This window comes from Podarcis muralis, chromosome 1 (genome assembly GCF_964188315.1).
Source record: "Podarcis muralis chromosome 1, rPodMur119.hap1.1, whole genome shotgun sequence".
NCBI lineage: Eukaryota > Metazoa > Chordata > Lepidosauria > Squamata > Lacertidae > Podarcis > Podarcis muralis.
In genome coordinates, this window is record NC_135655.1 from 57,065,979 (window position 1) to 57,092,965 (window position 26,987).

Sequence of the window (26,987 nt, forward strand, 5' to 3'; positions counted from 1 at the left end):
AGTCAAGTGTTGGTGCTGACCTTTAAAGCCCTAAATGGCCGCAGACCAGTATACCTGAAGGAGCGTCTCCACCCCCATCATTCAGCCCGGACACTGAGGTCCAGTGCCGAGGGCTTTCTGGCAGTTCCCTCACTGCGAGAAGCAAAGTTACAGGGAACCAGGCAGAGGGCCTTCTCAGTTGTGGTGCCCATCCTGTGGAACACCCTCCCACCAGATGTCAACGAAATAAACAACGATCTGACTTTTAGAAGACATCTGAAGGCATCCCTGTTTAGGGTTGTTTTTAACGTTTGATGTTTTATTGTGTTTTTAATATTCTGTTGGGAGCTGCCCAGAGTGGCTGGGGAAACCCAGCCAGATGGTTGGGGTATAAATAATAAATTATTATTATAACATCATAGAAGAGGCTGCTGTATCAGGCTCATGGTCCATCTAGTCCTGCATCCTGTACTCACAGTAGCCAACCTGATGCCTGTGGGAAGCACCCCAGCAGGATAGGTGCACAACAGCACTCTGCCCACCTACAGTTCCCAGCAAGTGAAATTCAGAGACTTACTGCCTCTGACCATGGAGGTGAAACGTGGGAAGAGAAGGGGCTTTTTGGATGAAATCTTAATGCAGGCTTATATTTGCTCTTCAACTTCTCTTTGCCAATCTAGGTGAAAAACTTTACTGATGTTCATCCTGATTATGGTGCTCGCATCCAAGCCCACCTGGACAGGTACAATGCTAAAGGCAGCAAAAAGGTATGGAAGCATCTTCAGTTTACTTGGTGTTGAGTGGCTAAGGCATTAAGAAGTAACTTGCAGTAGACCAAATGTTTACAGTAAGTTTCAGTGGCTTGGTTTTGGAAATGTAAAACTGCAGAAAGAACTCTACTCACACAGAATGGCCCCACTGGAGGAAGAGGTCATTTTTATTGATTCTTCCTTCCCTGTGTAGTCCCCTTAACTCCTCTGTTTTTTTATGCATAAATTCATGAACATAACCAGGCTTAATTTGGTTGTTGTTTTTTCAAAAGCAAACATAGCAATCTTGTAATGAGAGTAAAACAAACAAACAAACAAACAAAAAAAACCAGGGACTTCCGGGTTAGCGCCATCGTCTAATGGCGGATTCCCTCCAAGCTCCGGAGGGAATCAGCTCAGCAGGGGTCGGGTCCTGCCGCGCCAGCGACGCGGGGACCCTTAAAAACCACAGGCGCAGAAGCCTGTGGACGTGGTGACTCGGCGGGCACCATTTGCGCCCCCCCGACCCGCGAAGGAGCCTTTTTAAAGGCTCCGGAACGGGGGACGGGGAGCGGCGTGGTGCTGAGAGTCCTCTGCTTCCCCTTCTGAGTGAAGCCGCATGCCATGGACGGAGAGCGCTGACTTCTCCCTTTGACCATTTGTATTAAAAGCAACAACCCGTGAGTAACATGGAAATTGGACTTAAAGGGGGGGGTTTAATTCGGCACGACTGGGGACGGTGCAAAGAGGAAGTCCGCCTCCACCGCCTTGTAAACAACTGAAAACAAAGACTAGATATCTAAGGCTTAGGAAATACCTTCTTTATTATAAAAGTTATTAATTTCATGATTGGATAATACAAGTATTTTTACTGGACGATAAGAACTGTTTTGAGAGCTCAAGTGCAACCCCCCGGGAACCCGGGAGCGATCCGCGAGAGAGCCTGTTGAAGAGATATAGAAGATTTTGACAGCTGTCAAATCAGCTGTCAAAGTGGGGGAATAAAAAGAGAACTTTGTTTCTGGTGCCTTTGCCGGCTAGATTTGTTACAATTTGGATATAAACTGTTGAAAATAAGGAAGAACAAATTATTCTGACTTTGGGGTTGGAATTGGAAGGATACTAAGTAACCATAATCCCTCTAGAGGGGGTTTGGGGACATTACAAGAATGGCTGCAAGTGGAAAAATACTCAGTGGGCTGAACAAGACCTTTTATCTCCTGGGAAAGCTTCAAGATGTAAGCAATATTTTGGCTACAAGGACGACTACATTGTATGAAACAGTAAATAATCTTACTGAAACTGGAAAGGACTTGACTCAAGTCATAGTCACTGAACAAAAGGTCCTTGGAGCAGGAAAAAAAGTTTTTGCAGCTGAGCAGGAAGAGAAATTTGAGGAACTGGAGAAAGTGAAACAAGAGATACATCTGGAGGGAAATGAAGGAGGAGCTAAGGGAAAATAAGAACTGGTGGATGGAAATTTGGTTTGAACTGGACAAGGAAGAATGGAGAGATCTCCTCATGTGGAGATCTGAAGACCTATGGATTACAAATTTGATCAAGATGGAAGTTGGAGCTTTTGGGACATTTGGACTTAAAAAGAGTAAGAAACAAGATTTGAGCTTCACTTTTAAAAGCAGAGGTCGGGCTGGAAGAAAAATGGACACTATTGAGACAGAGCTTCTCCGAGATTTGGTGTCTGATACAAAGGACTATCAAGAAAACTGGCAAAGGGGAATTGAGAGAGAATTGAGGGCCTCAGATGTGAGGTCTCCAGGCTGAGAGCAGATAGACTGATGGACATTGGGGATCGAAACCGCGAAAGGGGGGTTGGAGCATGGGATCCCAAAGGGTGTACAACTATATTCTGATTTTTTCTTCTCTTTTTTATTTTGTTTTCTTATGAGTATAAAATTGGGGAATTCGGGGAAGGGAACTGGGGTCGACCTTAGAAAAAGGCTTTTACGCATAAAGACTGAGGTCTATAAGTTAAAGTTGGTTATATAAAATGAACTAAATATAATGAACTAAATATAATAAGGTTAAAAACTGGGGATAAGAACTTGTTGAGCTAAATAATTGGAATTGGAATACAAGAAGGGGAGGTGTGGGGAAGTCTTGGAAATATGTCATTGAAAATAAGGTTTAAACTGTGATTGTTTTCTTTTTTTCTTTTTTCTTTTTCCTTTCTGGATTTTTTCTGAAAATTTCAATAAATATGTTTAAAAAAAAAAAAAGAGAGTAAAAAAACCAAACTCTGTTTTTATCAAGTTTTAAAGTGATGTACATTTGTTATGATGGTTACTTTATTATACCTCAAAATAACCAGAGTGTTTCCCCCTCTAATTAAAATGGCAGTTCTGAACTTACTAATCATGATAGAAAACAAACATTGGGCATAGGTGTGAGAATATCAAAGCTTTAAATAAGGGGTAAATCTGGATTTGGTCTCGGAGGCATTTCCACCTAATTTAGTGTACCCTCCTTCCACTGCCCTTCCCCACAGCAACTAGACTTTGGGTGGGGGGAACCTCCTCTCTCCTCCCAAAGTGGGACTGGACAGTATTATCAGTGGGAAATGTTACTCCAGAGTTGTACATGTGTATCCTGGTGGGGATGCCATGTTGTGGTATTGTTTCATATAAAAGTTATAAAGTGATGCTATGTTTTTATGAAGTCATCAGATTCCTATTCACCTTTCGAAGATTTCAGATACTTAGTGAGCTTTTTTTGTCTCCACAGGGATGAGTTCAGGTTTTCCAGCTTCTTCCATGTTTGGGCAATCACCTTCCATGCTGTTACGAGGAGGAAACTATTCCATTATTCTAGGTTTAATCTTTTGGATCATAATGGGAAACTGACAATAAAGTGAGCTGTGGTGAACACTGAACCGTTTGATGTCAGATGAGACTTATTTCTGTATGAACCTCAGTCCAAAAACATGACACTTTGGTGTGTGCTTTTCCAATCCTGCCACATTCTCTCCAACACAGCAGGGAAGAAGGTGCTGGGTAGATGTGATGGCATTGATGTGGAGCCAGCGGCAAAGCAGCTTAAAGGTGTTGTCTCTGATTTTTGTCTTTACAGATAACAACAGTTTTTGGCTCACATTACAAAATGGAACAGTCCCCCTGTTCCATTTTAATCCACAGATCAGATTCCCAAAATTTGTTTGAGAGTTGAAATTTTCTGTCTTAATATCACAAATAATTTTATAAAGAATAGACAGTATCCTCTTTGAGTTTGAGGTTGAATTGAGCACTAAGTTTTCAACCGGGGTTTGTGCTCTGGTGGATAAGGAAAGGACACCAATTGGTGGCAAAATGGACCACTTGGTGTATATAAAACCAATATATCCTGCCTGCCTGGTAATTTAGTAGCCAGCTCATCGGCCTTTATAGGTAAATTATTATCACATAGATCTCTAACTCTTGCCATGTATCCTTGCTAATCCTTGCCATGCTGCTCCCTGTCTTGATTTTGAAACTGTGAGTGGAATATGAAAGGAATCAAAGGTGAGACTGGGGATTTAGGGATCTAGGAGCACCACACCTGGAGACCTGCAGGTGTAAATGGATTGGAAATTTGAGTGCAAAAGTGATTTACAATGGACCAAGAAGGGTACGGCTAAGAGTCACTTGGGTTTTTTGTATGAAGGCATAAGCAATCCTTAGGGTTGTGTATAATTTTTACAATATTATGTAGGTGGGCAGTTTCATAGTACAGTGGTACCTCGCAAGACGAATGCCTCGCAAGACGAAAGAGTTTTTCGGTTTTTGAGTTGCTTCGCAAGACGAATTTCCTTATGGGCTTGCTTCGCAAGACGAAAACATCTTGCAAGTTTGTTTCCTTTTTCTTAAAACCGTTTCCTATGGGAAACCATGCTTCGCAAGACGAAAAAACTCGCAGAACGAATTAATTTCGTCTTGCGAGGCACCACTGTATCCCTGATGGTGTTGTAAAGGAAGCCCTTTTTTCGCAGAGGGCCAATATAAAACCAAGAACCGAATCTCAAACCAGGTCATTTGCCCTGGTGGACAAAAGTCACAATTAAGTTCTTTAAACATTCAAATGAAACTGACAAAAATTCTCAGTGCCACCATTTTCACAGCTGATACCCAGTTCATCTACGGCATATGGGTTGCAGCCGAAGCTTAGAGTTTGTTTTTAAGTTCTTTGAAATGGAGATTAAAATTTAATCATTGTAGCGAGAATTTGCTCCCCATTGTACTGGAAATCTTTCTGAATATTGTCTGTTCACCCTGGCCACCACTCTACTACTGAGGTACAAGTTCATTGCCAAAGTTTGCATTAGCTAATATGGTAAATTTTGTTGTTTAGTCATTTAGTTGTGTCTGACTCTTTGTGACCCCATGGACCAGAGCACGCCAATGAACTTTGTCAAATGCTTTGAGGGTTAGACTGCGATTGTCCTAAGATTGCTCATGGCTGCTTAAGGGCAAGAGGAAAAGGAGCGTGCCTAGTGTTTAAAGCAAGTGATCATAGGGTATGAGAGTATGGGATAAAAAGATGGGACGTGTTTCAAGCACCCTTACAGCAGAATGAAGACAGAATGTGTTAGACTGGGACAGCTGTATTTGTGGTGGTTAAGAACAGGTTTTGTCGCAAACCGATGTGAAAACGCCTTTTTTTTAAAAAAAAACACCTTACTTTCAAAAGTACATTTTATAAGCCTTGTGATCTGTTTTTGGCTTTCACTGAACATTATGAAACAATTGAATGTCATTTCCTGTGGTCTGCTATACAGGAATACAGTGTTTGGCTGCAAAAGCAGAGTCATCTGCTTAAAGAGTAGGGAAGGGCTGAAACAGCTTGAACTCAAAGCTTTCCATTGATGCGATCTCCCCTTATCTATAAAAATCTCTTAAAAGCTGCACTTCCTCTGCTCTTTTTCTCTCTCAAACATAATTGCAGCTTTGTCTCTTTTTTTCTCACCAAAGCTCACCCTGCAGCTGATCCCATGCATATTTACTCAGAAGTAATCCCTACGAAGCTCAATGGCAGATGTGCATAGGGCTGCAACGTTAGAAGTTTGCTCCCATGCACCTTTACTGAAAAGGAAGCTGGTGTTTTATTTCACTTGGTTGAAAGCTGGCATCGAAGCCTTGAAATCTTTCTGTTTTACCCTTCTTTACCTGGAGTATCAGGGATGCGGGTGGCGCTTGAGTTAAACCACAGAGCCTAGGACTTGCCGATCAGAAGGTCGGCGGTTCGAATCCCTGCGATGGGGTGAGCTTCTGTTGCTCGGTCCCTGCTCCTGCCAACCTAGCAGTTCGAAAACACGTCAAAATGCAAGTAGATAAATAGGTACCGCTCCAGCAGGAAGGTAAGCAGTGTTTCCGTGCACTGCTCTGGTTCGCCAGAAGCGGCTTAGTCATGCTGGCCACATGACCCGGAGGCTGCATGCCAGCTCCCTCGGCCAGTAAAGCAAGATGAGCGCTGCAACCCCAGAGTCGGTCACGACTGGACCTAATGGTCAGGGGTCCCGGTACCTTTACCTGGAGTATCAGCCGATACCCTTCATATTGGGAACATCTGGACTGTTGAGCAGGGAGGGGGCATGAACGGGGCTATAAATTAGCAGGGAGGAAGGGAAGCTATGAATTCTCCAATGGAGACTGTGTTATGTCATCCTAACATTTGTATGTACATAGGCTGTTTACTCTGGCACCAGTACATTCCCACCTGTTTTTTGAATCCCTGTACATATGATGTTACCTGTGGATCACAGCTATCTTGGTAGTTTCTTCCGATACAGTACATTTTAATGCTGTTTTTCCCAAGCAAGCTTGGCTCAGACTTCAGAACTGTAATCTTATCCCAGGTGTGTACAATTGAAACAGAATTGCCAGGTAATATGTGTTGAGTGAAGACATCTGTCTCCACTGGTGTGAATATATGTTAGGAGACTTTAATACACATCAAATCATCCTGATGATTGAGTACAAATTTGATTTGGCTCCTTCCACTTATCAGAACAAAAAAGTACTGACTAGTGAGTTGTTACAGGATTGGGAGAAAGAATCCTGCATGTTCCTTTTATTTTCAACTCCCACCCACCCACACTTTACTTATGAATGATGACACCATCATATGTAGGTTAACCCACAGAACTAGCTCTAAAAGTACAAAGTTACCAAAAATCCATAGATAAATGTGAAACATTTCATTATAACAATAATTTTATTTGAGAATAGGCACTGTAAGAATTGTCCAATATAATGGATTACCTTGTTTCTGTAAATATATTTATGTCAAAATGAAGTTAAAAAGAAAATATGATCGAATATGTGTTTCAAGCTCCTGTAATCCACCGTGCATCAAGCAAAAGTCTGATAAATTTTAGCGCCATTGCAAGATAAAACTGTTTGCATAATGGGAACATTTATTAAAATGTGCTCTTTTTAAAATGTTAATACCTCTATGGGTAAGAATTTTATTCACCTGTTGCTATATTGATTTTAACATAGTAGAAGATATACCATCAAAATATTATGCAAGTTCTTTTGGGTAAATAAATGCCCGGTTAGTTACAAGAATACAAAAATAAGGCAAACCATTTGATTAATTTTGCAAAAGTAGACAAAAAGTTACTGTAGCCATATATTTCACTCATACCACTGAAAAGTGATTGCCAGTACAGATCGATTTTAACAGTCTAGACAGAATGCTTTACAAGGCATAAGATTATAATGCAATTAGTTTTTAATCACAAATGCAAACTTCAATGGTTCTGCCTTGCAACTGCCACAACAAAGGAGATATCAAGAAAAACATGAATATTTGCAGGATTAAGGCTTGTTTTCCAGTTGGACGGATGCAAATGCAGTGATCAATGGGACCACAGGTCATACTTTCTACAAATTAGATCTTTCCTTTGCAGCAACATGAGAAGCTTGGGTGTAGGTACGAATACAATCCTAGAAACAAGACAAAAATAGTTTAAACCACTGACAGTCAGCATGGGTTGTAGGAGCAAGTTTCAAACAGATAAATTCTTTAGAGACTGGAGGGAGAATCTGAGGATGCAGGAACTACCAAATCCTAAAATGCCAGAGTAAAAGTGAGAGAGCTTTTCTTTTTAATTTTTTCATTCCTTCCATCTCCTCAGATTTTCCCTCCTATTGACCCCAAAACAGAAGGAAAATAAGCCCCCCCCCCCCGCTTATGTTGGGGGAACAGAAGGGCTTTACTCTCCCAGAACTAAGGGATTATCCTAAGAATACGATGATTTGCTGGCATATTGGCAAATACATTTTTGTGCAATACATTTTCATATGGCACTTAAAAAGAATAGGTGAGAAGCAGTTGATCAAGGCAAGCTTGAAGGGGGCTTTGGCCACTTGAACTGGCAGCATTTTAAAGTTTGCATTTTAAACCCCCCACCCCCAACATTCACCCCCAACTCCACAGTCCTCTCTTTCGATCATGCATTTTCATCTACGGCAACTTACATATTAATGCCTTAGCCCCTCAGCGCACAGTAATTTGAATGGAAGTTGTTTTCATACCTTGTTGCCCCCTTTAGCATTGTACCTGTCCAGGTGGGCTTGGATGCGGGCACCATAATCAGGATGAACATCAGCAAAGTTTTTCACCTAGATTGGCAAAGAGAAGTTGAAGAGCAAATATAAGCCTGCATTAAGATTTCATCCAAAGCCCCTTCTCTCCCCACGTTTCACCTCCATGGTCAGAGGCAGTAAGTCTCTGAATTCCACTTGCTGGGAACTGCAGATGGACAGAGTGCTGTTGTGCACCTATCCTGCTGGGGTGCTTCCCACAGGCATCAGGTTGGCTACTGTGAGTACTGGATGCTGGACCAGAAGTGCCATGAGCCTGATACAGCAGCCTCTTCTTATGTTCTCAAATTACCGTATTTTTCGCTCTATAAGACCAGACCACAAGACGCACCTAGTTTTTGGAGGAGGAAAACAAAGAAAAAAATATTCTGAATCTCAGAAGCCAGAACAGCAAGAGGGATCACTGCGCAGTGAAAGCAGCAATCCCTCTTGCTGTTCTGGCTTCTGGGATAGCTGCGCAGCCTGCATTCGCTCCATAAGACGCACACACATTTCCCCTTACTTTTTAGGAGGGAAAAAGTGAGTCTTATAGAGCAAAAAATACGGTATATATAAACTATGCCATCTGCTATTGACATGGAGATTTGAAACTACTAACTGGGTTTGAATGAAATAGCTTCCAATTTACCTCCTACGACCATAGTATTACACAGCTTCCCTCCAAAGTTGAAATCTAATTTTTGCATGCAGAAGTCATAGCTTTGTCCGTGTGCTTTCTGTGCTACAGCATGGACCAAAACATCCCTAAATATATCCAGGTCTTACTTGAAAAAGTAAGCATGGAGGCTTACTGTCTTTCAGCTGACAAGACTCCCTGTCAGAGTAGTTAGTTACTCTACTATTACTTAATCCTTATAATTTAAATAATATTTCAAAAAGAGATTGTTGAAGGCTTACCTTTTACATCTGGGGTTTTTTTCTACCTTACCTTTTTTTATCTGTCTCATATTTTCATGCATCTTAAAATAAGGTGGCACACAAGTCTATATTCTAAAATTATTGTAGGGTGTACATTAAGAGCATAGATCAGATGTCATCAGATAAAAGTAGCAATTTATCACTTACAGCCTTCTTCTGAATGAAAAGCTGAGCATCTTTAAGATGGCCAGCGATGTTCTCGCAAAGCCTCTCACGTTCTTCTTCACTCAGCACTTTAGTATAGAAGTCTCGTACCTTTAAATGAAAAGGAAGGACAAATTTCTCTCACATTATGGATGTATCCTGTGCTGCATAATTATTGAGATCTTTTATAAAATAAAATAAAAACTTTCAGCTGAGAGAGTCTCACTACTGACTTTAAACTCCACCATCAACACTGGGAACAGAAGGGATGGCCAACAGTCTTATCCCCGAGATGTGTCTCACATTTACAATTTACAGCTCAATCTAAAGGCAGGATCTACCAGGATGAGAGAGTTTGGATTTGGTAGATTTTGAGCTTTCCTGGCCAAGCATAAACCTTTCATCCTGTTCGAGCCCGACATATGCTGGCAGATATCACTCCCCCTGGCTCAGCTGGTTGAACTTGTGCTGGTGGAATTTACACAGGCATTATTCTATTTTTAAAAGGGGGGTGGCATTTCAGGAAACACTTGCATATATTCCAAACTCTAGGCCATGTGACCTAGGGCCCAATTATCAAAGCTTGGGCAAACACTCAACTGTCAGGTCAGCTAGTGGTAGCCCCTCCCAGAGGCTCCTGAATTAGGCAAGTTCATTAATTCCAGCAGATCTCCCCAGGGTAGGTCTAGGATTGCCTAGAAATACAGACCTAGAAAAGAGCTTTCATTGATCTATTGGGGGGGGTATATGAAACTCTACAACTTGATAGGGTAACAAAAGGGGTAATGCAGAAATGGCCTAGAGAAGCCACAGCTAAGTTTCTGCCAGATGGATCACAAAAAAACTTTTAAGCAGCTTTCAAGGTAGGTGTTTTGCAGATGTCTCAAGAAAGTCAATTCACTCCATAAAAAAGCAGTGTATACATCCAACTCAGGTCCAAAATAATTTTCCATTTCTAGTATGCTTACTTGAGACACATTGTCCTCGTTTGCACTATTGAAGCGTTGCACATCACCAGAAAGAAGCACACGGCTCTCCTTCAAGTTGGGCTGGTCTTCAGGGCCAGTAAAACTGTTGGGATAATAATTTGGGGCACCACCTAGAAGAAAGAAAGAAAGATAGATAGATAGACAGACAGATAGAGACGTAGATGTAGATTTAGCTATAGATATGAATCCATTAGATGTGTTTCAAATGTGCCTCATACCTAGCTATTAATATTGGGGGGGGGGGAGTCAGTATACAGCAATAATCTCCTTCTAGAGGAAAAAGTCAACTAGAGTCTCTCAACACTCTCACTCTACAATCCTTATCTGATTCTGATTTCCAAAGCGAGAGGTGATCAGGGTATTGTTTCCCAGTAACTGCTTCCAGATGAAATAAGACTACTTGATATAAAATAAGACTACTGCTTCCCTTTCTTCATTCTTACTGATAAACAGAATACTGCAAATGGAATCTAGTAGAACATTCAAGAAAGATCAGCTACCTGCCTATTATAAGCTCTTGGTTGGGCACCGAAGCCAATTTCTAGAAGTTCTAGAAGCAGTATAATCACCTTGGCGTGACTTTAAGTATAATTTTATTGCAGTTCTCTGAAATAATAGGCATAAATGTTTGAAGCCAAAATAACTGTTTACAGTATAACTGTGCATCTGTTCCCTGTTTCTCCATTCAAAAGGCAATACACTATTTTATGCATCCATATGGCTAAAAAAGTTCACAAAGGACACACATTTTAAATAGACTTCTGCTAACGCAACAGGACCTCCCTCTGTTCTACATACAACTGCACATTCCCCAAATTTGTTCTGAAGCTGTTTGGGGATTCTCCAGAACAGATCTGGGGGGCTAAACACTCATGAGATGTTGAATTTCACCCACAGTTAGGAATCTAACATGAAGCAAAATTAGAACACATATCCAAACCGTGCTAGAAATTCAGAAGAAAATGTCCTTGCACATGGTATTGCAGATTACTTCCAGAAGACACCTTTTGGAATTACCGTATTTTTCGCCCTATAGGATGCACTTTTCCCCCTCCAAAAATGAAGGGGAAATGTGTCTGCGTCCTATGGGGCGAATGCAGGCTTTCGATGAAGCCTGGAGAGCGAGAGGAGTCGGTGCGCACCGACCCCTCTCGCTCTCCAGGCTTGAGGAAGCTCTGCGCAACCCTTGGGAGACCGGCGCGACTTTGCGCCGGGCTCCCGAGGGCTGCGCAGAGCTGCCTGCAGTCCTGGGCTTCATGCAGCTCTGCGCAGCCCCGGGCTTCATGCAGCTCTGCGCAGCCCTAGGGAGCCCGGTGCGACTTCCCGCCGGGCTCCATAGGCTTGCGGATAGCAGGCTGTTCTCGGGGCTGGGGTCAAGGGAAGCTCAGGCTACCCCTGCGCCAGCCCCGCGCCAGGGGGGGAAAAATAAATTTTATTTTCTTTATTCCCCCCCCCCCCAAAAAAAACTAGGTGCGTCCTATGGGGCGGTGCGCCCTATGGGGCAAAAAATACGGTACCTTGGTTGTCAGAAATGCACATAAATCCATCTCTCTGGTAGTTGGCAATTCGAGCTCGGTAAGGACAGTTTACAGGAATTTGAAGGTAGTTGGATCCCAGACGGTATCTATGAGTATCTGGATATGAGAAAAGACGACCCTAGAATAATATAATGGAGAGAAAAGAGTGGAGGGGTTAAGCTTTCTTTAGATTGATGCTGACACCGTGCTGCTCCATGCTTTATATTATGACAATATCCATTCTTCTTAAGTTGCTCCTGCTCCTAACGTCCACACAAGAATTCTTTTTCACACGGGCAATAAGAACATAATAGGAACTTAGGTCCAGGGTGCAGCAGGGATCACCCGAACCTTATATCCCACCGAGATCAGTTGCAGGAGTGCCAACCAAGCCTTTGGTGTCACTGACTCAGTCCTGTGGAACACTCGGCACAAAAGGTGCCCCTGATCTCTATTGGCAAACTTCTAAATGCCAGTTGAAAACTTTTCTATTCCTTCAAGTCTATGCAGGCAATTTTAGTACATTCCCCCCCACAATAGGTTCCTGATCTTTGTTTTTAACGGTTTTAACTTGCTTTCAATATTTTATGATTTTATTGTATGGTTTCATCTTATTTTCACCATTCTAAACTGCTTTGATAAATTTTGGGGATAGAGTGGTATACAAATATTTTTATAAATAAATAATGCAAGAGCAGACCTGCTGGATCAGAAGAAATCTTTCAGTCCAGTATTCCGCTTCCCGACTTGGAAATCAATGTAATTATCAAGCGTATGAATCTGACTGCTCTCACCAGGTGAGATCAGGACTACTTTCCTGAAGAATTTATAAGCTGATTTGGGAATTTAGTCTCCGAGACTGTTGAATGCCACTGTGGAGTTACATTCTCAATATTTATTTAAAACAGCTTACAACAGAAGTTACTATATATTCGCTAATAAGCAAACTCCCAAAAGCACAGTCAAAGGTAGCCATGAGAGACTTTTGTGTTTTTGCTTGGTCTTGTTTTGTTAAATATGCTTTTATTTAAGGGGGGGCTCAAATATTTTGTACGCTTCCAGGCTGTACATGAATTGGATTGGCAGTGCAAAAACAAAGTCATTCTGACCCACTGGCAAGAATACATTACTAGAGCTAGACAGCCAGAATATTCTGCTGACATTTTCTTTATGTTATGAAACAGCAACGGAAGACACACAGGTCCAAAATATGTGACTCATTTGCCAAAGAAGCTCCACCCTCACCGCTGAACCATCGTCAAGATTCCCTTAGCTAAAGCTTGATATATTGGAAGAGTTTTTTTAAAAAAATTCGTTAAATGCTACACACAATGAATTGACTGAACATTTTTATTGGTAAAACATACGGTAATTCTAACTAAATACATCCCCAAAGTTGCTGCTCACTGTCTTAACCTATATTAATGGGGGCAAAGTGTCAAAGAGAAACATCCAATATATTAAATTATGAATACATAAAAGTGAAAAACCCACAAATCTTCCGCTCAATATGTTTATCTGCAATGAGATCTTGTGCTGATCACATGGCCACCCTTGTTACCATGCTAGGGATTTGAACTTCCAATAATGACCACACACTTTTGATCCAAGTACAGTGGTACCTAGGGTTAAGTACTTAATTCGTTCCGGAGGTCCGTTCTTAACCTGAAACTGTTCTTAACCTGAAGCAACACTTTAGCTAATGGGGCCTCCCGCTGCCGCCACGAGATTTCAGTTCTCATTCTGAAACAAAGTTCTTAACCCGAGGTACTATTTCTGGGTTAGCGGAGTCCGTAACCTGAAGCGTATGTAACCTGAAGCATATGTAACCCGAGGTACCACTGTATTTGGATTTTATGGTCTGGATTTAACTAATAGGTCCTGCGAGCAGAGCAGACTTCTGCAACCACAACTGGGCTCTCCCTTTCCACACATGCTCCTGTGCCCCCCCATTGGCTTCAAGGGGGAGGGATAAGCCCCAGAATAGCATTTGTGATGGAGGCGAAATCAGAAATGCTCACACTCTTTAGCACTGGGCTGAATTCCTCCCTTTAAAAAAAAAAATGGGAAGGGGAAGTAAGAGAAGAGAACAAAACACACACCACACACCATGGAAAAATTGGAATAGAGTGGGGAAATCTCCCATCAAGACATCATCCTGGTGTTATCTTTTCTCATTATATTTGACACTACAGGTATTAAATAGAAAATACCAGCTGTATTTAAGAAAGGGTTCTCAAACTTTTTACCATCAAAGCCTACTTGCAGTTACAAACTGGTGGTACAGGGGCAGAGGCAGTCACAATGTGGTGGCAGAGTTTGGCCATTACTAACTTCCACCTTGTAATATCCTGATTCAACACTTCCTCTGGCACTTCCCTTCAGAAGAAGATCTCCCCACCACCCCACCCCAAACCAGTCACCCTTCCTCATCATGCAATGACTTGCTGATGTTTGCATTGGTCTAACTAAAAGGCTATGCCACGGCTAGTGGAAGAGGCAGGCAAGTGAGGAGGCACTGAACAGGCTGTGGCATTGAAGTCCTCTTAAAAGTGCTCCAAGGCCCACCATCTGTTAAATAAACATGAAAGCATACTATACTCCTTACCTGCAACATTTTATCAGGGCTAGGTTCAATTCCCGGAGGCATGTTGCTTGGATCAAAGGCAATTTGTTCCACCTCAGCAAAATAGTTGACAGGGTTCCTGTTTAAGACCAGCTTCCCCACCGGGATCAGAGGATAGTCTTTGTGGGACCAAATCTACAAAATGCAAGAATACAATTTATTACAGATAGTTTGCAAGTAAATCTTTCCATAGAGATGCAGAACTTTTATTATATCCAATATGTAGGCCTTTCTCCTGGGCATGGTTGGCCAATTGGTGCCAAAGAAGGATAGAACTTTCTTTATGTATGCTACAACAGCAGCAAGAATACTTATTGCAAAGTATTGGAAGACACAAGATCTACCCACCCTGGAAGAATGGCAGATGAAGGTGATGGACTATATGGAACTGGCGGAAATGACTGGCAGAATCCGAGACCAGGGAGAAGAGTCGGTGGAAGAAGATTGGAAGAAATTTAAAGACTATTTACAGAAATACTGTAAAATTAATGAATGTTAGAATGATGTCGGAATGAAGTTAAGTGGTTTTAGCAGCAATGTTACAAAGGAGTATGTAAAAATGGATTGCTAACAGGTGAGAATCTAAAGTTATAATATATTAAGATAAAGGATTAAGATAAAAACAAAGAGGGAAAGGATTTGCTGAAATAACTAACTGAACTGGAATACAAAAAAGGGAGGTGTGAGGAGGTCAGGGAAACAAGTAAATGAAGGACAAGACATGGAAAGATTGATTTGTTTTAAATTGTTTTTATTTTTCTGTATTTTGTATTTTCTTTTTTTTCTCTTTTTCTTATTTTTGTAATCTTTTCTGAAACTTTAATAAATATCATATTTTTTTTAAAAAAAGGAAATTACGCTTACCTTAGTTACATCAAAAGGATTGAATGGATATTTCTCAGCCTGTTCAAATGTCATCACCTGGATATAGAAACTCCAAGAAGGGTAGTTTGCATTAGCAATAGCGTTGTAAAGATCACGCAGGGCATAGTCGGGATCTTCAGAGGCCAGTCTTCCTGCTTCTTCAACAGTAAGGTTTTTGATTCCTTGATCAGTCTGCAAAAATCAAAATAACATTACTTAGAATTTTTCATTAAAATTTTTTTTTACTTAAGAATTGCATCCTAGTAATGATGAAAGAAAGAAATATTAAAATTGGTCTAAAGATCTGCTGTGAGAGAGGGCATAAGAAGCTGCCATACTGGAAAGAAGCCTACAGTGGTACCTTGGTTTCCATACATCTTGGTTTGCATATGTTTTGGATTACAAACATGTCAAACCCGGAAGTATGTGTCCCGATTTGCAACCTTTTTTTGGATTACAACCCTTTTTTTTTTGGATTACAAACAAATTTTGGGGGGGAGGCCTCATTGGCGAAAGCGGGCCTTGGGTTACAACCTGTTTTGGTTTACAAACAGACCTCCGGAACATATTATGTTTGTAAACCAAGGTACCACTGTATATGCAGAGGTGGATAGAATGGCAGGCATCACTACTCCTAAACCAGTATCTCAAGTGCAGTATTCAATCTTTGCATAATGGAGATGCTACTAGGGGATAAACATGTTACAGTACCCATTTTTCATTTCTTGAAGTAGGAATAGGTAAGAACTCCAGGTGTGGGGTAGGTCCAGTGATTTAGGAAATTAGTATTAACAAATGTGAAACAGGAAAACTGAAATCATTACCTTAGCATGGAATTTGCAGTATACCGCTTTTCCGCCAGCATTGACTAGCTTAAAAGTATGTGATCCGTAGCCATTCATATGACGATGTCCATCTGGAATGCCACGATCACTGAACAGGAATGATACCTAAATATAAAGCAAGAGCAACGAAAGTCTACGTAGGCTCTCTTTCATGAAAGCTCACGTAACTAAAGCTAGGTACACCAGTGGACTTCTCTGCACTAAAGAATGCTCCAACCATGGTTTATTCTTGGCATGATATTCTGCCCTCACCCCTGATGACTTTGACCTGCAACAATAGTACAATACATCATTTCCACATAATCCATTTGAGGGGGTTGGAGAGCTATGTTCATATCATGGGGCTGCCAGGGAATGACCTGGCGCTGAGGGAGGGGGAGGAACAGGAGCCTTTAGACAAGACAGGAGAGGGAGGGGAGGACAAGCCAAAGGAAGGAACTCAAGCGGTGAGAATGCTCCCAAATGCTGGAGAGCAGCAACACCACTCAACTAGTTCAGGAACAGAGGGAGAGTCAGTGCCCATTCCTTCAGCACAGGACAGGAGGGGGTTAAAACACAGGGAACAAAGGAGACATCTGGGGCTTTCCAAGCTCCTTTGCTGGAAGAGGAACCAAAAGCCCCCACTTCCTGGATCTGCTACCGAGGACTTGGACACATGAAGCCATGTTCTGTACCTTGTACATAATATGTATATAAAGACTGTAAATATATCTCTGAGTGAGCAGAGGTATTTCTTGCAAAAGGCTTCCAGACCCATCACAGTTCAGGTGAGTTTAGGGAAGGGGAAACTTATGTCCTCCAACCATTAGTTTTCTTGAATGGGTGACAGGTATGTGTTTTAGTCATAGCTTGCCCAATTGTAAATGATACAAATATTGTCACATTTGAAAGAATAAAATTTATAGAAAATGGCATAGAGTTGATAAGGGAAGGGTTGTGTTGTGTATCACTCACAAGAGACCAAATACACCAATGTAAAAGAGAATATGTATTTTCACACATGAATCTTTTAGTCTCTGAATCAGAGGATGCGAAAAGGAGACACAGTTGACTCAACCTGCAAGGTGAAGGAAAAAAATGAATAGAAATTAAAAGAGTAAATCTTACCTGGTGCAGAGACTCAGGGCGAAGACTCCAGAAGTCCCATACCATGTCTGCATCTTTCAGATGAGTTTGTGGATTCCTCTTTTGGGAATGGATAAAGGATGGGAACTAACACAAAGAAATACAAAGAAGATTTGCATTACCGTGTAGTTGCATTATCTACACAGCCCCTTGTAGTAAGTTCACTTTGAAAAGATGTACCTGCAAATAAGTTCCATATATAAATTATATCTACTGTGACAATTACATAATCATAAATCTTAAAATCAAAAAGGAATCAAAGAAGCAGAAAAACGTGTTATAAAAGCTCTTAATGGAAAAACCCGTTGGCGACAGATCACAGCTCTACAGCGTCACCCGGTGTTACATGTTTATAACACAGTTATAACGATATAATTGACAAGTGTAGCAGAGTCCCTAATATTAGTGGATTATTCCTCAGGGTACAAGATCTGCAATTTGATATTAGAAAAGAAGCCCCATGGAAGAAACAGATCCATGTATGTCGCACTTTTCTCTCTCCCTCTCATTCACCACCCATTAACTTCTTTTGGGTGCCCAAATAAATATCTGACCTACCAGCATCGCATCTCTAATAAAGAAGATGGGGGTGTTGTTCCCCACAAGGTCCCAGTTACCATCTTCTGTATAGAACTTCATTGCGAAGCCTCGAGGGTCACGGACTGTATCAGCTGACCCTGATTCTCCCGCTAGAAAAGGAAGGTTTATAAATGTGAACACACTGAGAACTACACACAGTTTCCCCTTCAACCCTGGAGATTGGCATCCATTCTAATATTGGGAATGGCCATCACATGTTTACCGTATTTTTTGCACCATAACACTCACTTTTTTTCCTCCTAAAAAGTAAGGGGAAATGTCTGTGCGTGTTATGGAGGGAATGCCTACAGGTGGCATGCCTACGGATTTTCCTCCTCTAAAAACTACGTGCGTGTTATGGTCGGGTGCGTGTTATAGAGCGAAAAATACGGTAAATTGTCCTCCCAGCCTTCACCTAATGAATGTTATAGCGCTCCAATTCCAAGGATGATTATCGTATGTGTATGTTGTCGTTTACAGCTTTTAAGAGGAACTGAATGGAAAGGGGACATTGCACAATGGTTTCCTGCGCAATGTAGTGTCCTTATGTGACACTTTCCTCCTTCGTTGCAAAACTCTTTGTTTTTAAGCATCAGATTGTTTAGTGTGGAAGTGCCTGTACTTTGGAGCCCTCAGCTTATCAAGATCAAACAGACGCCTTCACCATACTCTTTTCGGCACCTCCTAAAAACATTCCTGTTTAGAAAAGCCTACCCAGGTTCCCAGAAAGCGGAGGGAATTTTAATCAGTTTTAGTATTTTAACTTTAAAACATACAAAAGTAGGGTTGTATCCCCCCCCCCTTTGATTTTACTGTTTTATCTTTTGTCTATCGCTTTGAGGTGTGTGTGTTTTTTTTACAATAAAGCAGTTTACAAATTTATAAATAATAAATGAATAAAGTCTAACAAAATTAGCTCCTCTAAGGACCCCATTTAATAAATGAGTGTGTACACACGACACAAATAAAATGGACACGCAAAGAGGGGTTGTTGTTTTTAAGACTTACCAACAGTAGAGAATCGAATAGCGATTGGAGTTCTTTTGCCAATATGCTCAAATACCTTTGCTTTGCAATATCTGGTGATATCATGAGTCACTTCAAAATAGCCAAAAGCTCCTAAAAATGTTTAAAATTGTTGTTTTTATTAAAAATTAAAGATAAGTAGAAACAAACAAACCATCTAAATATCAAGGGCTTTGGTAATAATATCAGAAATGGCAGTGCAGTTTGGGAAGAATAAATATCTCTGTTTCGTATAATGTGGTGCTTTTCTGCTTTCTGGCTTAGAATATTGCCTTTTTGACCCTGAGACATTGTTATATGACACTAAAGACCTTGAGTTTCCATAACAGACCCTTTACACACAGGCAGGAAATAGGGAATGTTTATTATTAATTTATTTACCTATCTTCTGGATTCTGGGGAGCTATGGGAAACAAGAAGGGTCATGTAAGGCATGAGCCAAAATTTTTTTTCAGGAAGCAGTGATTCTCCTTTTATGCCTAGACCAAAGGACCTGAACAGCTGAAGGCAGAGCATCTGTGAATACAGGCGGGGTCTGCTTCTTACTAGAAAACTTTTGAGATAACCTAAAACACAATGTCGAGTTGTATATTTTCCTTCCAGCTACAGTTCTCGGGGGCAGACAGCAGTCTAACAGCCTGATGGATCACAAGATGGCTCCTTTATTCAAAATAAACAGGAACATAATTGTAATTTTGAAGCAGTTCTGTCTAGCCTGGAACACCACAGATTTTGTGTTTAATTTGAATGAGGTTTTAAAACAAACAGAACACAGCTAATGCTTTTTTTCTGCTTTAATGATACGCTCTTTCATATGACAGCTTTTAATGCCCTGTAAAAGGCAGTAGATCTTAGTTTTGGAAGAGATGAGTAGCTTTGATTTCAAAAATTCTCCTTTAGTCCTGAACATTGTTGCAGTGGTTAGTATTATTACCACTATTCTACCTTGGGCTTTAGCAGAACTTGAGAGTGAGGGCAAGTTCCCTCCTCCTTCGGCATTCAGTATCTGCGTACAAAGTACAAGTACGCAAAGGAAAAGGTAAAAAAAACCAAGAAACTTTGAGAAGCTGCTGATATATATATATATCACATCACCTATGATTTCTTGTTATACCTGGACTAATTAACCCAATTACCTTTATATTTCATTTATTCTTTTACCATCACCTTGTGATAACCATGTTGTTATTGCTTCAATTATTATGCTTTAATGTAAGATACTCTTCATTTTACAATCATTCCTTCATGGTTTCTCGTGAATAACACACCTAGGATACATTGATTTGAAATTATAGTACTGATTTGTATTATATGTTGCCGATCAAGTAACCATTTATTTTTTTGCTTTTTTCTGTTTACCCTTAGAAAGCAATAACCCTGTTTTAAGAATAGCATTGCTTCAGTTTCACAAGCTGCCTCAGAGCTAACAGTCTTCTTTAGCCCAAACACTTGCATTCACCTATTGGCATGTTTGATCTTTTCTTCCCCTTTCAGCATTATACCCCTATGCCAAACCACACTTTTAATACAAAGTCTTTTATCATGCAACCTAGAGGCCACTGTTCCACAAACACAGGTCTAAAGAAGCTTTGGGCACACTGAACAAATTAAGCAATTATAGTTCTTGTACATTTCCCCCCCACAGACTGAGCAAGGGTGACTTGTGCTTACTTCTGTGTATGGATTGCCTTTCTAAATTAGGTCCAGATACGCAAAAGCGTGTTGTGCAAGATTTTTGTTTAATCAAAAATAAGAATAATAATCCTGAATTCAGCACCAAAAGATACAAAACTGAGGGAAACACATTTTGCGAACTTCTATGCTTCCTTGTTCCTTCTGTACACAAAGTTATGTTCACAATATTCAATTCTCCACCTCTTCCTTTTAAAACAACAAGCAACTTCTAACACTAACCTGCTCCTTTGGCATGCACAACTCTCTCAGGAATCCTCTCTCGGTCAAAGTGTGCCATCTCATCTGTGAAAACCACATCCTGAACCAAAAGGGGGCCTCGCGGACCCACCGTCATGACATTTAACTTGTCTCCCACTGGGACACCAGCTCCGGTGGTCAAGGCATCTGGTTTCTAAATTCAAAAGAAAAATAAAACAAAATTAGGACACCAAGAACTACACAGCGCTATTACGTTTTTCGTGATTTAGTGGGTTAACTTGACAGATGTATGGTGCTTCCTGACTACAGGTAGAATTGCTTCTGGTATTAAACAGTATTGTTTCATAACAGGAATTATTAGGAAACGTTAAGTTTGCATGTAATAATAATCTAAATGTTAAATGGCCAACAGATGTGTGAAGGAGGAAAATCATTTCAGAGAGTTCTGATTATTAAATTGATTTTCAAGCAGAAATAATTGAAAAGAGTAGCACCAATTGCACCTCCCAGCTTGAATGTCATCAGATTTAGAAAGTGTATTAAGCACTTAACAGTATATGTCAATATTACCTTAACAAAATGGACTCAGACATGGAAAATAATTAAATTCCTAATATAAATCACGAACACTACGCTGATACTAGGTCCATCCCTAAAGGCTATCTTTTTATAAAACTGATTTCCAAAGAAATCAGGTCGAACCACTTTTACCTTCTCATATTACAAAAATGTCATCTTTATAGGGAGAATATAACTAAGAATATCATCTTACGATAAACACTTAAAACAAATAAAATGCCCAAAATAGGGTTTCTAAAGCACTATCTTAAACTACAAAATGAAGCCATCTTCTTCTGGTCCAAAACCTATGTTAATTTTGTTTAATAAACAGCTGTCTAACACACTAAACCTAATGGAAAAATGCAAGAAGTCCTGATTCATTCACCATAAAAAAATGCAAATTATGCAAGTACAGTACAATAATATAGAAAGTCTGGCATTCACAGCTGGCAAAGAGAACTGGTGGTTCAAAAGAGACTATCAGAACTTTGGGGTGGTGGTTAATATATTGGAAGTCAGACACATGGAGGATAACAAGCGATGACACAAGCTTGACAACCAGGTGAATTATCTCAACCTTTGCAGATTAAATTAACAACAGTAACCTCGCATTAATTTTTAAGTGTCTCCCACAGCACCTACAGCTCCACCCGCTTGAGCACATTAGTCTTCTGGAATAACTACACAGGCGTGTTTTAGCACCCTGGCACCACCCATTCAGAGGATAAAAGGTGCCTTTGCTCCTTTACAGAGTATTTAAAAGTCAATTGTATTTTCAACTCTCAGTTGTTTTAATCATGCATTAAGAACTACACCTAGATTCTTGAACTTACGACTACAAATACTCATTCACCCTAAGGGCATTGAGTAAGGCATTTAGAAAAAGGTTATTTCTAGCTTATACTTAACTTTCTGTTAAGTATAATTGTACGCATGTACTCATTGTCCAATATAATAAAGAGAAAACATTCTAGCACACGCAGCACTGCTAGTCTTGGGGAAATTGTAAGATGTGAAGAAACTTTAACAAATATGTCATTGTCATTAAGAAACAATTATTAAAATATGTACTGCAGTGTTTAAATTTAGGTCTTAGTAGACCACAAGCTTAACATGAGTCAACAGTGTGATGCAGCAGCTAATGCTATTCTTGGCTACGTCAAGAGAAGTATAGGGTCCCAATCAAGTTATAGTCCTGCTGTATTCTGCCTTGGTCAGGTCACACCTGGAGTACTGTGTCCAGTTCTGGGCATCACAATTTAAGAAGGTGGGTTGTGTGCAGGGCAGCATCCAAGATTATCAAGGGTCAGAAAACCAAGCCTTATGCGGAATGGTTGAGGGAGCTGGTATGTTTAGCCTGGAAAAGAAGAGACTGAAAGGAGACATGATGGCCATCTTCAAATGTCCCATGGAAGACAGAGCAAGCTTTTTCACAGCTGATCCTGAGGCTAGGACCCCAACCAATGGATTCAACTTACAAGAAGGGAGATTCCGACTAAACATTAGGAATAACTTTCTGACAATAAGAGCTGTTCAACACTGGAACAGATTCCCATGAGAGCTGATGGACTCTCCTTCCTAGGAGGTTTCTAATCAGAGGTTGGATGCCTATCTATCATGGATGCTTCAGCTGAGATTCCTGTATTGCAGGAAGTTGGACTAGACGATCCTTGGGATCCCTTCCAACTCTACAATTCTCAGATTCTACGAAATATTTGATCCTCAAAAATTGATAAAAGAGTGTGCTAAAAGTTAATAATTAGTTGTTGCAATTTTTAAAGACATGTTTGTTCCAAAAAGCAGCGGCAGAAAAAATACACAAGGAAATAGAAAAGCAATAACCAACCTCTTAGAAAGAAAAACTCAGAGCCAAACTATACATGATGTTGATTGTGACTTTGCAATTTATGTACACTTTTCAAAAACAAATATATCAGGGGCGGCGGGGGTAGGGGGTAGCATGGGAAGTCAACCTTTGTGTCCCTTGACCTCATCCTTTTGAAACTCACTTGTTTGAAGCTGCCATCTGCATTGGTAGGAAATCCTCCACTGGCACCAAACTCCCTCTCCCACTTGTCGCGATCCAGATAATCATCACTCCCATGAAATAGCTACTACTATCTGAGCCCCATCATATGTATCTCTCACTGTAAGCTACTCTGCACAGGCTACGGCTGACAGGAGTTTCAGTCAATTCCCAAACGGAATGATGCAGCAACGTATTTTGGTCAACCTGTCTTGAATGACAACTGCAGTCATGCCATAGAAACCGGTTGTGTGAAATCATGTATTCCTTACGTAAAACAGGACTATGGCTAAGGTCACATAAAACAAGGCAAGCAGCATTATGTGCTTCTCTGCAGTTTCATGCAGCATATCTTAAAAGGGTGCTGGTGTATCAAAGTAATGGTCTGTGGACTGGACAACTCCTTTAGGATTAAGGGTAGATAACCCTTTCACATTTAATAAGCTCTTTCAAGGAGAACAGTAGAAGCACATTATTTGTTAGAATGGAATGAAATCTTTGCAAGAACCTGGCTCAAATTTCAGATAGAAAGCAGTTTATACTTATCCACACGTAGAAATAAAATTTGTTGCATGCACTGCAATCAGAAACCAGGGTCTGTTTTTTTAAAAGGAGCTAACAATCATAGAAACGTTACTCAGTCTAAACTGTCATGAAAATGTTTGCAGATCATCCAGATTCTAGTAGCCAAGAGTTACAAATAGCTACTTAGTTACACAATGTTAAGTGACCTGGTTCTTGTTCTGCACCATCTGACATCTTTTTTCAATCTAAAAGAATTGTAGGTTCATTTAACAAATTTCTTTGTGTCACTAGTTTGAAGTGGAGAGGGTGGGGGGAATGTAATAGCAAAATACACGAAGATGCAGGCAAGATGCCTGGAGAAGTTCATGCCACAACTTGCCCTCTTGATCTATGCCTATATTGACTGGCAACGGCCAACTAGGAAACATTTGCCAACCTTATCGGGGTGTTTGTAAAGGCATCTTTCTTACAGCAGCATTTTCCAATGGTCCTGAAGAAAGCAGACATTTCCTTTTTTAAAAAAACAACAACACTGTTGGAGCCTAGGTATTTATGCAATTGGCGCTGAAGTTTCCAGTCTGATCTTTAAAGGTGGATAAGTGTCATTCTGGATCTTGTCAGCCTGGTTTCAGGATAAGCTTTGAAACCGAGATTGTCTTGGCTCCTGGCATTTACCAGGAAACCAACTGGAGGAGTCTGATCCTGTTGATTTTTCTGTACTCCACAGTGGCTCATTAGAGATACCATTAAGGATACAGTGAAGTTCTTCCAGTCATGTTACTGTGAGAGGTTGTTGAAGAGTTTCTGATAATGAAGGCTGCCCGAGCTCCAAATGATTGTCAGTTTATGTGAACTTATTATCCCCATGGCATTGTGACCACTGTGAAATCGAAAAAGTTTTCTAATAAACAACATTTAGCTCTAGGGTGTTGGGTATTCAAAAGAAAACCAACTTAAAGCATGTCACAAGATTTAGGGAAGAACAATATTGCTTGTTATACAGCAACTCATAACCAATTCACCCAATAGCTCTAAATTAGGTATGGCAAAGTTGGCAGAGAAACACATAACTTGTAACCCACACTCTGAAAAATAATCAGCACTGAGTCAAATGACAGCAATGCACTTTCTGCTCACACAATGTTAGTGTTTGTGTGCTTGCAACAAACAAACTTTTTGGATAGTACACATAAGAGCTACCCATTTCATCCATCTCTACCCCTTTCTCTTTCTATCCATAACTGTTTGGGTTACCGGTGCTTTCTCAGGTGCTGTGCAAGAATATCAAGACAGAGAGAAATCGCTGAACCTCCAAACTATAGATCCTGATTTTATCCCTTTAGCACTGGCGTAGCTGTAGTTGATTTTCCCTTTTGTGATGCAGTTCTACAGACACAACTGGCGCTGTAACTCTCCAACAGTTTGATTTCATCTCCAAAAGGCGCACTCCTCCATTGTGTCCCAAGACGGACAGATGGAAGCTCTCAACCAAATTCAGCTGTTCTCCATCAGAAGATGACTTTACAGTCACGGTGTAATAAAGTATTTGGACCAGAGTGGACTAATTTTAATCAATGTAATTTAATTTAGTGGTTTAAATAAGCAAGACAAAATTTAAATATCTAATTTAAATTAAGTTATCCATTTGCATGCAGATCTTCTTTCGTTACTACAACAAATAAAACACAACTTTACACTGACATACTTAGAAGCATAATCCAAAATGTTTATTATATACTTTTTGCACTCCTAGTTACATGGATGTAGGACTGCAACCTGAAATCCCGCACACACTTACCTGCAAGTAAGTGCTGTTGAACTTGGTGGAACTTACTTTTGAACACTAACACATGCATGCATAGCATACTATACGATAAATCCAATGGAAAACAACAGTAACAGCTAACATGAAAGCAGGTGTGAAATATGAACAGCAGTAGAGTATGGCTGGCAGAAAGTTGCTCCTCATACACAAAACAGCTGAACGAAATAAGACAATGCAAAACGTGGTTTCAAAGGACTTTGGGGTCAGGGTATGCAGAGCCAAACCCAGGGTCCATTTTTGGAAGACTGCCTGTTTCCCCAAAATGAAAATAGCAGAATTCAAACAGTGTCATAGCAAGTCAGATACGAGCCATGACAGAAGCCTGCTTCCTGCTAGCCGCACTGTTGATTTGAGGGGCAAGCTGCTCCCCTTGAAAGCCAGGAGGAGATTGTCCCTACATGAAAGACTACCAGTAGATAATAGGTGCCTTTTTGAAATGATGAAGGATTTGCAGGATACATTTCAATTCAGTACACACATACTATCACTCAAGATAGAAAGGTAAGTTATCTTTAAATGCCTTTTCACTCTATTACAACACACACAAACTAAAAGAGCTTAAAAATAGACAAGAACAACATATAGACCCTTGAACATGAAACCCCACCACTGGAAAGTTGCTCTTGCTTTTGGACCAATGAGTCAACTTAGACTCAGAGCATCAAAATACCCTAGCACATGAGGCCACTTAATTGAAGTTTTGAGTCTCGTTAGTGTCTGGACAGCTGACTGCTCATGAACTGTATGTATTCTGCTCTGCATTCATGACAGAATAAAGGTGGGTTATGTAAAATGGGGGATAATGCTATACAGTACACTCCATTGTGCATTCCATTGCTTTCAATGGAGCTTATGCCAAATAAGTACCGTATTTTTCGCACCATAGGGCGCACCGGACCATAGGGCGCACCCAGTTTTTAGGGGGGGAAATCAAGAAAAAAATATTTTCCCCCCCCAGCCCCAAAGAGCAGCGTACAGGCTGCACACAACCTCTCCCTGCCAGAGGGGTTGCGCGCAGCTATGGAACAAGCCAAGGCAGTGAGCGGGATGGATCCCGCTCGCCGTTTTGGCTTCCCCTTTAGCCCCGTGCAGCCTCTACCTCCTGGGAGAGGCTGCGTGAGGCTAAAGAATCCATAGCCCCGTGCAGCCTCTCCTTGCGGAGGGGTTGCGCGCAGCTATGGAAGAAGGCAAGGCA

At 40.7% G+C, this 26,987-nt stretch overlaps 2 protein-coding genes across 3 annotated transcripts in view; one reads left to right on the forward strand and one right to left on the reverse strand.

The window, feature by feature from the left end:
• LOC114596547 (catalase-like) overlaps nucleotides 1-3,618 on the forward strand; it is a 28,424-nt gene extending 24,806 nt beyond the window's left edge. Inside the window, exons 12-13 of the mRNA XM_028728279.2 lie at nucleotides 660-746; nucleotides 3,471-3,618. Of these exons, the coding sequence (XP_028584112.2) occupies nucleotides 660-746; nucleotides 3,471-3,476 (93 nt within the window). The 3' untranslated portion in view covers nucleotides 3,477-3,618. The remainder of the gene's footprint in view (nucleotides 1-659; nucleotides 747-3,470) is intronic.
• Nucleotides 3,619-6,913: 3,295 nt separating this feature from the next.
• The window catches only part of LOC114596534 (catalase-like), a 44,019-nt gene continuing 23,945 nt past the window's right edge, over nucleotides 6,914-26,987 (reverse strand). For both annotated transcript variants that reach the window (XM_028728267.2, XM_028728259.2), the window contains exons 2-13: nucleotides 20,877-21,048; nucleotides 18,945-19,055; nucleotides 17,916-18,046; nucleotides 17,340-17,444; nucleotides 16,212-16,337; nucleotides 15,388-15,579; nucleotides 14,506-14,658; nucleotides 11,898-12,036; nucleotides 10,360-10,490; nucleotides 9,395-9,502; nucleotides 8,261-8,347; nucleotides 6,914-7,669 (exon numbers count right to left, since the gene is read on the reverse strand). In XM_028728267.2, the coding sequence (XP_028584100.2) occupies nucleotides 7,607-7,669; nucleotides 8,261-8,347; nucleotides 9,395-9,502; nucleotides 10,360-10,490; nucleotides 11,898-12,036; nucleotides 14,506-14,658; nucleotides 15,388-15,579; nucleotides 16,212-16,337; nucleotides 17,340-17,444; nucleotides 17,916-18,046; nucleotides 18,945-19,055; nucleotides 20,877-21,048 (1,518 nt within the window). In that variant the 3' untranslated portion in view covers nucleotides 6,914-7,606. The remainder of the gene's footprint in view (nucleotides 7,670-8,260; nucleotides 8,348-9,394; nucleotides 9,503-10,359; nucleotides 10,491-11,897; nucleotides 12,037-14,505; nucleotides 14,659-15,387; nucleotides 15,580-16,211; nucleotides 16,338-17,339; nucleotides 17,445-17,915; nucleotides 18,047-18,944; nucleotides 19,056-20,876; nucleotides 21,049-26,987) is intronic.